Genomic DNA, 12,002 nt, shown 5'->3' with positions numbered 1-12,002 from the left:
AAGTGTTTGGCTGTGTTTGTTTGGCTACTTATTATAGGCACATCACTACTTTGGAGCAGGCCATCGACGACTCCTCTCCATCACACTGTTCTGTGTGATGTTGTCATATACACTACATGACCAAAAGTATGTGGACAGCTGCTTGTCGAACATCTCATTCCAAAATCATGGGCATTAATATGGAGTTGGTCACCCCTTTGCTGCTATAACAGCCTCCACTCTTCTGCGAAGGCTTTCCACTAGATATTGGAACATTGCTGCGGGGACTTGCTTCCATTCAGTCACAAGAGCATTAGTGAGGTTGGACACTGATTAGTGAGGTCGCAGTCAGCGTTCCAATTAATTCCAAAGGTGTTCGATGGGGTTGAGGTGAGGGCTCTGTGCAGGCCAGTCAAGTTCTTCCACACCGATCTCGACAAACCATTTCTGTATGGCCCTCGCTTTGTGCACGGAGGCATTGTCATGCTGAAACAGGAAAGGGCCTTCCCCAAACTGTTGGCACAAAGTTGGAAGCACAGAATTGTCTAGAATGTCATTGTATGCTGTAGCGTTAAGATTTCCCATCACTGGAACTAAGGGGCCTAGCCCGAACCATGAAAAACAGCCCCAGACCATTATTCCTCCAGCACCAAACTTTACAGTTGGCACTATGCACTGGGGCAGGTAGCGTTCTCCTGGCATCCGCCAAACCCAGATTCGTCTCTCAGACTGCCAGATGGTGAAGCGTGATTCATCACTCCAGAGAACGCGTTTCCACTGCTCCAGAGTCCAATGGCGGCGAGCATTACACCAGTCCAGCTGACGCTTGGCATTGCGCATGGTGATCTTAGGCTTGTGTGCAGCTGCTCGGCTGAAGCTTCCTTCGAACAGTTCTTGTGCTGAACAGTTCTTGTGCTGACGTTGCTGCCAATGGCAGTTTGGAACTCGGCAGTGAGTGTTGCAACCGAGGACAGATGATTTTTACGCACTATGCGCTTCAGCACTCGGCAGTCCTGTTCTGTGAGCTTGTGTGGCCTACCACTTCGCAGGTGTTGCTCCTAGACATTTCCACTTCACAATAACAGCACTTTCAGTTGACGGGGCAGCTCTAGCAGGGCAGAAATTTGACGAAATTGACTTGTTGGAAAGGCGGCATCCTATGAAGTATTTTTTAATCCAGATGAATTCAAACCAGCCTATATTTTGTATATATAGTGTAAAAGCTCCATAAATATAAAACACTTGAAAGGTTATGACACAGAGTTTCTAAACCCAGAGGCGCAACAACGCGAGACTCTCGGGAATGCTTACGAAACAGACCAAACCGACCAGGCCTGTGTTTGGGTTTGATAAGTCAATGAGAGAATTGAAAGATTCTTCATTTGTTGTGAATTTTCTCAAAATCTAAAGGCACAACTTAGATTTGACACAATGTCTTAAGTAGTTTAACATGTTATTACTCCAACGTCTTGAAAGTGACAAAACTAAAACGTTTCATTTTCGTAAAAATCTACTTTATATCGAAGGCGTGCCTTTGATTTGACGGCCTGCACATGCGCGGTTCGGCGCGAGACGACCGTTAGACCTGATGACGTGTTTCTGCGGCTGAGTTTAGCTAGCCAACGTCGCCATGACATCGCCTACAAGTGTGATCGGGGATTTCTATTTGAGAAGCAGTTCTTCATACTGTACTGTACTGTTTTACGCAAACCCATGTCATGTGACAATAGCCCTGAAGCTACTTTTGCCTGAAATGCTCCAATTGTTGATTGACAGGTCTTTGAACGAATCAGAAAACGCAAATAGACCAGTCTGACCAATCAGAACGAAGAAAGGGCAGAACTTAGCTCTTGAAGTCCATACTTCGGTCATAGATGGTATCGAATGGACGTGGAAAGTTTCATGTTGGTAACATATGGTTGAAACCTTTATTAGAATATGAATGGAACAACATACTCAAACTTTGATAATCAAGAACATGTTTTGAAATTAGGCGAAACATTTGAGAAACAACCCAAAGGCGCTTACCACACGGTGCGATGTAAGTGGCATTTTGATCATACTTGCTAGCTAGCTTGCTATGCTAATAATAGCTAGCTAACGCTAAGCCCCCAAAATATACGATTTAAATTAAATAACTAGCTAGTTCGTCTAAATCGATGTCACTTTATTAACAGTGATCCATTTAGAGTCCTTAGTTTAAACCGTACTATTACATGTTTGTACTTTTGATTGGGCTTTTGGCTAGCCACACTTGTTTCTGGCATCCATTGATCCATTTGAGTAGCTACAACAATAGTGGTGGCCTTGTGGCACCATCTGTTGATGAACAGTGGTAACTTCAACTTCATTTTTATCAGAATTAACCAAACCAATGATGTTTTCGTGCGTAGTCTTCAGTCTGCCCATATACGTTGCTGTGTAATTCAGTAGTTTGGAGCTCATACTGTTATTTTATCTCTTTGATCCAGATGACTTCAAACCAGCCTCCATTGACACAGCCTGTGAGGGGGAGCTGGAGGTGGGAAAGGGAGAACAAGTTACTATCACACTGCCCAATCTGGAGGTAAGAATTAAGCCTTAAAAAGTGCACATTAATTATTCTCCCCCTTTAATCTCGATATCCATTGATCAACTGATTTCCTTGATTTACCCTTTTACCCAGGGATCCACTGCCCCTGTAACAGTCTTCAAAGGATCCAAGAGGCCTTATATGAAGGAATGTATTCTCATCGTAAACCACGATACAGGAGAGTACCGTCTGGAGAAACTCAACAGCAACATTGCTGTCAAGAAGACCAGGTGGGTGGACAGAGTACGGTCGACTCGTGTTTATTTGGGTACACTGTAGCAAAACATTTTTGCAATGGAAAAAATAATTAGCATTTCTTATTGGACACTAACTCCCCATTTCGAACTGCTTCCTTCTCTTTCTAGATTCTCTTGTCATTCTGATTTGCAATCTCAGTTGTGTGTGTGTGTTGTCAGGGCTGAAGGAAGCAGTAAGATCCAGTCTCGTATAGAGCAGCAGACCAGTCGTTTGAGCCAGCAGATGAAGACTAGTGGTAATGGCAGCAGCAGCAAGACCCCAGCAGGCTCCAAGAGCTCTCCTCCCAAAGAGAAGATGTCCCCTGCCTCCCCCATGGATGATATTGAGCGAGGTATGTAGACCACCAGTAGAGCATCATGGATAAAAGCTTTCCTTCTTTCAAACCATCTACACAAAAACAAAAATATAAACGCAACATGTAAAGTGTTGGTTCCATGAGCTGAGAGTATTTTCCATACGCACAAAAATCGTATTGCTTTCAAATTTTGTGCACAAATTTGTTTACATCCCTGTTAGTGAGAATTTCACTAATCCATCCACCTGACAGGTGTGGCATATCAAGAAGCTGATTAAACAGCATGATCATTACACAGGTGCACCTTGTGCTGGGGACAATAAAAGTCCACTCTAAAATGTGCAGTTTTGTCACACAACGCCACAGATGTCTCAAGTTTTGAGGGAGTGTGCAATTGGCATGCTGACGTCTGGAATGTCCACCAGAGCTGTTGCCAGAGAATTGAATGTTTGTCTCTACCAATGTCGTTTTAGAGAATTTGGCAGTACATCCAACCGGCCTCACAACCGCCGACTACATTTATGGTGTTGTGTGGGTTAGTGGTTTGCTGATGTCAACGTTGTGAACAGTCCCTTATGGTGGCGGTAGGGTTATGGTATGGGCAGGCATAAGCTACGGACAATGAACACAATGTTATCGATACCGCGATGAGATCCTTTTTTTTTTCTTTTTTTTTTTTGGTTATCTGTGACCAACAGATGCATATCTGTATTCCCAGTCGTGTGAAATCCATAGATTAGGGCCTAATTTATTTATTTCAATTGACTGATTTCCTGATATGAACTGTAACTCAGTAAAATCTTTGAAATTGTTGCATTTTATATTTTTGTTCAGTATAGATTCTAGTCCATGGTCATATAAATGAAACAATTGCTATGTTTGTAAATCCTCTTGTGTTGTGATTCAAGGTCAGAGGTGACATCACTGTTTTTCTGTGTGTCCGCGTGTCTGTTCCTGTATGAGTGTGTCTGTATGTGTGTGTCCGTCGTTGTCTCTTTGTGTGTGTGTGTCCGTTGTTGTGTATCTCTGTGTGTGTCTGTGTGCTACAGAGCTAATGGCGGAGGCGCGGGTCATGGACCAGATGAGTAGTGGGGACTCGTCCTCAGACTCCCACAGCTCCTCATCCTCCAGTAGTGGGGACAGTTCCAGCAGTAGTGACTCTGAGGACGAGTCCCGGCGCCCCCCTCCCCCTGGGGGTCCCCCCACAGGGCCACCACCCCACCAGGGCATGCCTATCCTCACCACCGTCACCACCACCACCACCTCCTCCCAACCATCACCAACTCGCAGTGGAGGACACCTATTGAGCACACTAAGTAAGTTCATCCTTCTCTCTTTCGTTCTCTCTCTCTCTCTTACTCTGTGTGTCCGTCTCTCCTCGCCTTTAAAATTTGAATAATTCGCTTAATTTCAGTTTGTGACAAAACAATAATCATTATACCATCTAAACCACTCTGAAATATCATTTCAATAACCAAAAATATTGGATTTTCAGCTGTTTGAAGCTGGTGTACAAAACAGAGTAAAAGACACAAAGACTAAACTTAAGAACAGGAAGCATAACATCTTAGACTTGCTTTCAATTAGAATTTGGTCGGTCGCCCAAAAAGTTACATATCGCAGCTTTAAATACTTGAATGTAAAATAGAACCATTCTATATTTGTATTGCCATATCAGAAATTCTTTTTGCATTACTGTGGATGTAGGCTAGGGTTGGGCGATGTCTGGAATGACACATCGTCCCATCGACCTGTCCAAACATTGTTGATATTCGATTGTATCGTCAATTCTTTTTAAAACCCGGGGCTGGGGGGGAGTGTTGTTGTGTTGCCTAGCAATGCAGTAAACGATCTGTAATGGAGTCTCTGTGTCATGCACAAATCACCCGATTAGAGTGTTATCATTAGACTACAATGTGGAAATCATCTTACCAATATTATATTTTCTTGTGTGCAAATAAATTTAATAAATACAAACCAATCATATGTTGATATGTGGTACTGATAACTTTGAATGGTGATTTGGAACCAAACATTGTAGGCTTACAGTGTGATACGAGACCCTTTCAATGGTGATTTCGGACAATTTCGACTGAGATCAAGTGCGCATGTTCACCATAGAAGACATCAATGGGCAGTCTTCTTGGGAGAGCTAAGTAAACAGCCACACTACCTACTCAAAGATGTAATCAGAGGAGATGATGACCCACTGGTTTGGTGGAGAGGGAATGATGGTCGCTTTCCGCTCTTGCCAACTTTGCCTGCAAATACCTCTGCATCTGTGCAAAAAGCATTCCGTTTGAATGTGTTTTCAGTAGGCCAACAGCAGGCAATATTGTTACTCCACTCTGCTGTCTATTAAAGCTAGAAAAGGTCAACATGCTTGTGTTCCTTGACAGAACTTTAGGTCAGCTAATATATAATGACAAAACTAGTCAGAATGGTTCTTCGTTGCACTTTTAATTTTAATTTTCAAAGCCTGTATTCATAGATGCATCTTATTCGAAATAAATGTAGCCTAGGCCAAAATATTTTGTTGTGTGCCTTAAAATACTTATTTGCAGTGTAATGTTTTGGGTTAATTTCATACTTATTTTTTTTATTTATTTTGTAATTTGTAGCCTACCCAAAGGTGGGTTATTATTTTTTATAGGCGACATTTCTTTTTTTTTCCCGCTTATCGAAAGAGCTGCTTTTGGAGCCAGTTGCGCAAAAGGACATGAATAAACACTTCCACAGAAATATTCATTTATAAGTTTAACTTGTACAAGTAACGTTTACTCTATTGACTGTAGCCTAGTGTAGGTCTATAATATTGGCTGTTTGGTTTACAAGGATTTTCCAGCTGCACACAATTCGTTTTTCCTAAAGCTTTGGTCAGGTGGAGGCCAGAAACGTACAAGATTTGTTAAACTTCCCATTCGATTATTCTATCTGGCAATTGTTGGTACTCTCTTTCTCATTATTACCATATCATGTTTTTATTTAGGCTATTCACAAACAACATAAAACTTTCTGAGATAGAACTCTGTTATTGGACTCCTAGATTCATTTGAAAGTTGGTCATGACATTTTGCACAACTTATTTTTAATGTAAGGCCTATACAGAACTCAAACAGGCTAGAAGTGTGTATTTCCAGTATTGTAACATGGTGTGGGGGTGTTGATGTTTAATGCACCACTTGAACGCAATGGTTTTATAACTTTCCTACTTCCACCTTTTTACAGAGAATGACCTGCAATTAAGTGAGTCTGGCAGTGAAAGTGACGATGACTGACCAGTGAGTGACCACTATAATGCTGTGGGTGTATTAGAGAGGTCAGTCTGTGGACCGCTGCACTGACCTCCACATGGATGGGTGTCCTTTAGGGTCACAACAGGAGTGGAATGAGAAGAGGGAATATGGATGTGATCTTCTTAATGCCAAACAAGACTGCACCCCTACACCTCCGGAAGCAACACCCCTCAGCACCCCACCAGCATTTCAGTTTAATGTCTTAATAGTTCTATCTGTTAGTGCCTTTTTGACAGACATGGGCCAATATTGTGATCAATTCTCTTATCTACACATTTTAACTGGATTATTTTCACTGTTCATTTTAGTATTTACTAGTTACTACTAGTTGGCCAAAGTGAACTGGGAACCATACTGCTGATTCGAACAGACGAGGTACTGCTGTTATCAAGGATGAGCCACATTAATATCAGTATGGATATTCCCCTGCATTCGCTCATTTGGAAAGACTTCAAGCATCATAGCGTCAGTGTTTCATGAGTTGTAGTACTTAGCCTTTCTGCTGTGACTGCTGTGAAATAATTACTCTTAAAGTATAGGGGATAGGTTGAAGCAGTCTTATCATTTAGTTTATTAGGAATTATCTTTAATGTTACTTTTTTGGTTTAATATATGGCCTAGCAACATATCAAGGTAGGGGGTATTTGAGGAAACTAGTGCACTACTTGAAATTGATTGATTTAGCCTAGTGTGGGGTAAATGCAACTTAAAGATTTTGCTCAGTGCTGCTATGTAATGTATTTGAAAGATGACTTGGCTTTGTAGCTTTAAACCTTCAATACTTGAATCTGACTTATGATTATTTATATTTTACATATTTACTCAGAAAGACCAACAGCTTAATATATTCTATGGGCATCAGAGCAATGGGAGTGTACGTACACTCCTATAGCCTGATGCCAGTGAGTCTTACAGCACTGCCTTTCCATTTACTACTATCTCTTCTGTTGTTACAGGGGCGTGTCTCAAAAGGGTTTCCTTGATTCCTTACTGATTTGATTCATCAACTCGTTCTCAAAATGCATTGGAGAAGGCTTGAGGAGAGGAAGCTTGGATCTTCTCCATTGCGTTTTAAGAAAGAGGCGATTCATCAAGGAATTCATGAGACGCGTGAGGAATCCAGGAAAGACTTCTGAGAAAGAGCCCAGGTCATATCTCATATCCTGCTATTGCACCATCTCTGTAAACAGGAAATTTGTGTTTGTTAGAACATGTGGTGCGTCGCAATAATCTCTCCTTTCTCCCGAAGTGTGCACTTGTTCACGTCCCTTCATGGATTTGAAAGGAAATCACTGGCATATGGAAACTCCTCCTAGCCCATGTCTACAACAATCCAATGCCTTTATATTTGTGGGGAGTTGTGAACGAGTGCACACTTCAGGAGAAAGGAGAGATTATTGGGATATAACAACCATGGCTTGTCTAATAACAAACTCGGGCCACTGGGAAAGAATGTGAGAGAGTGAGGAAACAGCCTTTGATTCTGACTGGATAAATAACGAGAAATGGTAATAAAAGTAATATGTTTTTACTATTGGAAGAATTGTGGATTCAGTAGGTGGTCATGAATAAGCAACTATTTTGACTATTCTTTTCTTTGTAGATAAATAAAATGTTCAATTGTTTGTCAGCATTTGTGTTAGTTCTCTTTTATTTATCTTATTATATGATGGAATACTTTATTATGCATTATTCTCTCACTCAAGGTGATGGGGGGGGGGGACCCAGCTGCTGTGCAATACTAATGTAATGCAAAAACTTTGCAAAGGAGAAATACAGCCAGAGATGGGTGGCATGTCTGGTGAGTATGCAGGCCATGGAAGAACTGGGACATTTTCAGCTTCCAGGAATTGTGTTGTACAGATCCTTGCGACATGGTGTCATGCATTATCATGATGAAACATGAGGCGATGGCGGTGGATGAATGGCACTGCAATGGGCCTCAGAATCTCGTCACGGTATCTCTGTGCATTGAAATTGCCATCAATAAAATGCAGTTGTGTTTGTTGTCCGTAGCTTATGCCTGCCCATACAATAACCCCACTGCCACCATGGGGCACTCTGTTCACAACGTTGACATCAGCAAACAGCTCGCCCACACAACGCCATCTGCCTGGTACAGCTGAAACTGGGATTAATCATTGAAGAGCACACTTCTCCAGCGTGCCAGTGGTAATTGAAGGTGAGCATTTACCCACTGAATTCAGTTATGACGCCGAACTGCAGTCAGGTCAAGACCCTGGTGAGGACAAAGAGCACGCAGATGAGCTTCCCTGAGACGGTTTCTGACAGTTTGTGCAGAAATAATTAGGTTGTGCAAACCCACAGTTTCATCAGCTGTCCTGGTGGCTGGTCTCGGCCGATCCCACAAGTGAAGAAGCTGGATATGGAGGTCCTGGGTTGGCGTGGTTATACGTGGTCTGTGGTTGTGAGGCCAGTTGGATGTACTGCCAAATTCTCTAAAACGACATTGGAGGAGGCTTATGGTAGAGAAACGAACATTAAATTATCTGGCAACAGCTCTGGTGGACATTCCAGACGTCAGTGTGCCAATTGCACACTCCCTCAACTTGAGACATCTGTGGCATTGTGTTGTGTGACAAAACAGCACATTTTAGAGTGGCCTTTTATTGTCCCCAGCACAAGGTGCAGCTCTGTAATGATCATGCTGTTTAATCAGCTTCTTGATATGCCACACCTGTCAGGTGGATGGATTATCTTGGCAAAGGAGAAATGCTCACTAACAGGGATGTAAACAAATTAGTTCACAACATCTGAGAGAAATTCGTTTTTTGTGCATATGGAACATTTTTGGGATCTTTTATTTCAGAGCATGAAACATGGGTCCAACACTTTGTTCTGTATATATTTACCGGAGGACAGTGGAGCGGTGTGCGCTTTCCTAGTTGACATGCTTTGTGCCCTGGCTGCGCAACATGTGATTTTTTGGGAATCTGATTGGTCAAGACAGAGATCAGAACCTGCAGCATTCTAATATAAAGGACAGCAATGCTTACATAGCACGCAAGATGACAAATAGAGCCTCACGAGCAGAGGCGATTTTAGCATGTAAATCTTGGTGGGGCAAACTCAACCAATTTCTTTTAGAAGCATGCCAGCAAAGCCGCTACACAACACAACACTAAACAATACATTAATTGCGCTATAACGGTGACCAACGGTGCCCACAAACTGTTAGGGCCTACATAAAGCTGTCCCGACATCGGAGCTTTCCTTTCAGCACCATGGAGTGAGTCATTACCACAGCTACACCTGGCTATCAGCAGAGCCTCATCTGGCAGCGAAAAAGTTCACTCAGCTTCATTTACTGCCTTTTTAAAAACCATAGCTAATATGGCTGTCTTGCTTAAATAAATATGGTTTCTACTGACTCCTTGTGGATTTGTGTAACTTGATAAAAAACGCATTATCCTTCAACAATAACGAATGCCAACATGAGTTTTGACTTTTGAACAATACACAAACATTATTACATTTATGTTCAGTAAATTCATACACTCTAAAAATTAGGGGTTCAACAAGGGTTCTTCTAAGATACTCAAAGTTCTTTGAAGAACCTTAGGGTTCTTGGAACTGAAAATTGCCCCCAAAAGGTTCTTCCAAGAACCCCATATAAGGGGGGGTTCATCGAGGAACCTCCTTAGTTGGTGGGGTTCTTGCAGGAACCTAACTGCCCAACTGAAACATTTTGATTTGAATTTGAAAGGACAGCAGGTACAAGGCACTTAACTGAAATATTTAAAGATCTCCTCAATTTAAGGTAAGGTTTGTCCCTTGTATGATCTAAATTGATATTGTTTTATAATGATACCATCTATCTTTTCATATATGTGCAAATCTTTCTAAAACAGAACATTGACAATTCAATGGATATCAATCAACAAAGAGGTAAGAATATGTAGGCTATAAGAATATGTTAAAGGCTAGCTGTATTGGGTGCAGATGACTGAACTGCTCACTTTTGTGTGCAGGTATACAGACGAGGAGGTATGTCAATTGGTATTGGTATGTTATGCTGATCACATTTACCATCCTCCTCCCTTACCTCTTCAATGAATATCCCATAGGCCTCTACATTATGGACAAGGTATGGTATGTGTATGAAAACCATTATAAAAACAGTTTTTTAAATTCACATTTACCACAAAAACCAAGGTATGAATACTGTTGTGTGCATGTTTTGTTAATCATCTGTATAATTACTATTTTGGAGATAGTTTTGAACGCAGCAGAAGTCATGCTGGATTGACAGCATGGCCAATGTATTCAACCTTTACTTTGCATGGCAGTTAGCCACTGATTCCTTCCAAACCACTCATTGTTGATTTCCAACATATTGTGTAATGTTGGCAGATGAGCACCGATACGTTTTATCTATAATTTATCTTCATATGACAAGGATTTAAAAGGATTTGCCAGTAGATTATCAACGTGATTCATGATGATGACTGCTTGTCTAGCTAGCTAGCTAAGATTTTGAAAGTATGATGTGACATGATCAGTCCAATCAAAGCTATGGTAGATATAATGTGATTTGACAACATTTTATCTGTGGCCAATGACCTTGAGCCTTCTTGGATGGTGATAGATTAATTATTAATGACTAATTATTACACCCTGAAACTGTGTATAATGTGTTAGAAATGTGTGAGTGTAGGACCAGTAAGATACCATTGAGCTACTATTTAGCAATGTGAGTAAGAGTTAGACCAGACAACAATGGAGAACTGTCTAAACCAAGATAAAGGGGCCTCCCAATTTAGGAAGGATGCGATATCTGCACCTGGCCGAGCAAGGAGTGGGAAAAGATAAGAACAGTGATGGTCAGGAGAGCAGAGGAAAACATGAGCTGAGCCGAGGTGTGTGTGTGTTTACAAGATGTGTATAGTGGAAAAATACAGGCCGCCTAAGGGGGGGGGGGCAGGATTTTTAGTATGACTTATGTGTATAAAAGGATTGTACCACCATTTTGTTTCAGAATTCTCAATGAATAAATATCTCTGACTATGCAGACCGGGACTCTGGCCGTTACTTAAATCCCAAAAGATTTACAACCTTTTGGGAGACGCACAGAGACACTAAAATAGTTTGTTAAATAATTCACTTAACAGCTTGGTCCTTCTGAGCCGGACTCCAATACCCTGTTTCTGTCATTCCAGGTAACTCTGAAAACCGTCAACGGGCGAATGATACATTCGTAAATAGAAAGTCCTGCCCTTTGACATTAAGGGTTAAAACAGGCCAGAGGACACCTGATTAATGACGGAATCCAAACCTACATTGAATCTCGGCTGCAAGGATAAGGTCAGTAGTCTTTATTCATTACTTGGTGAAATTGATTTGAGAACTTGCTAAAATATTGAAAAGTAGCAAATTGATCAATGCGTAGCCATTTTAAGTGAAATGTAGGGGACTGTCAGGAATTATCAAGATTACATTGTGAGGATAGACTCCTCCGTAGAGTAGGAGATAATTCTGGGGGACTAGTCAACCTGTTGGTGGGTCCGTAACGATTCACGGTAATAGGCCATTACCAAAATAAACTACCCGGTGTTGAAATAGAAGGAACTATTAAAAGTAC

The 12,002-nt window shown here is 41.5% G+C and overlaps 1 protein-coding gene across 1 annotated transcript; it reads left to right on the top strand.

Annotated features, from left to right (window-relative positions):
• Window positions 1-1,856: 1,856 nt before the first annotated feature.
• Window positions 1,857-8,030, top strand: LOC311143905 (ELL-associated factor 2-like). Its single transcript, XM_084179777.1, has 6 exons — window positions 1,857-2,020; window positions 2,451-2,545; window positions 2,645-2,781; window positions 2,968-3,140; window positions 4,154-4,420; window positions 6,333-8,030. The coding sequence occupies exons 1-6, from the start codon at window positions 1,918-1,920 to the stop codon at window positions 6,380-6,382; spliced, it is 825 nt and encodes a 274-aa protein (XP_084035903.1). The 5' UTR covers window positions 1,857-1,917; the 3' UTR covers window positions 6,383-8,030.
• The last annotated feature ends 3,972 nt before the right edge of the window (window positions 8,031-12,002 follow it).

The sequence above is a fragment of the Coregonus lavaretus genome (genome assembly GCF_964263955.1).
Source record: "Coregonus lavaretus genome assembly, chromosome: 16".
In the NCBI taxonomy this organism is placed as follows: Eukaryota; Metazoa; Chordata; class Actinopteri; order Salmoniformes; family Salmonidae; genus Coregonus; species Coregonus lavaretus.
Note: the sequence above shows the minus strand (reverse complement) of the source record. Positions and strands in the feature narration are given on the sequence as shown.

Bases quoted from the DNA above. Each gene is read 5' to 3' on its own strand.
- LOC311143905 (XM_084179777.1), top strand. From the start codon at position 1,918: ATGAATGGAACAACATACTCAAACTTTGATAATCAAGAACATGTTTTG. The intron at 2,021-2,450 runs GTAAGTGGCATT...TCTTTGATCCAG, and splicing joins CGCTTACCACACGGTGCGAT to ATGACTTCAAACCAGCCTCC. The intron at 3,141-4,153 runs GTATGTAGACCA...TGTGTGCTACAG, and splicing joins CATGGATGATATTGAGCGAG to AGCTAATGGCGGAGGCGCGG.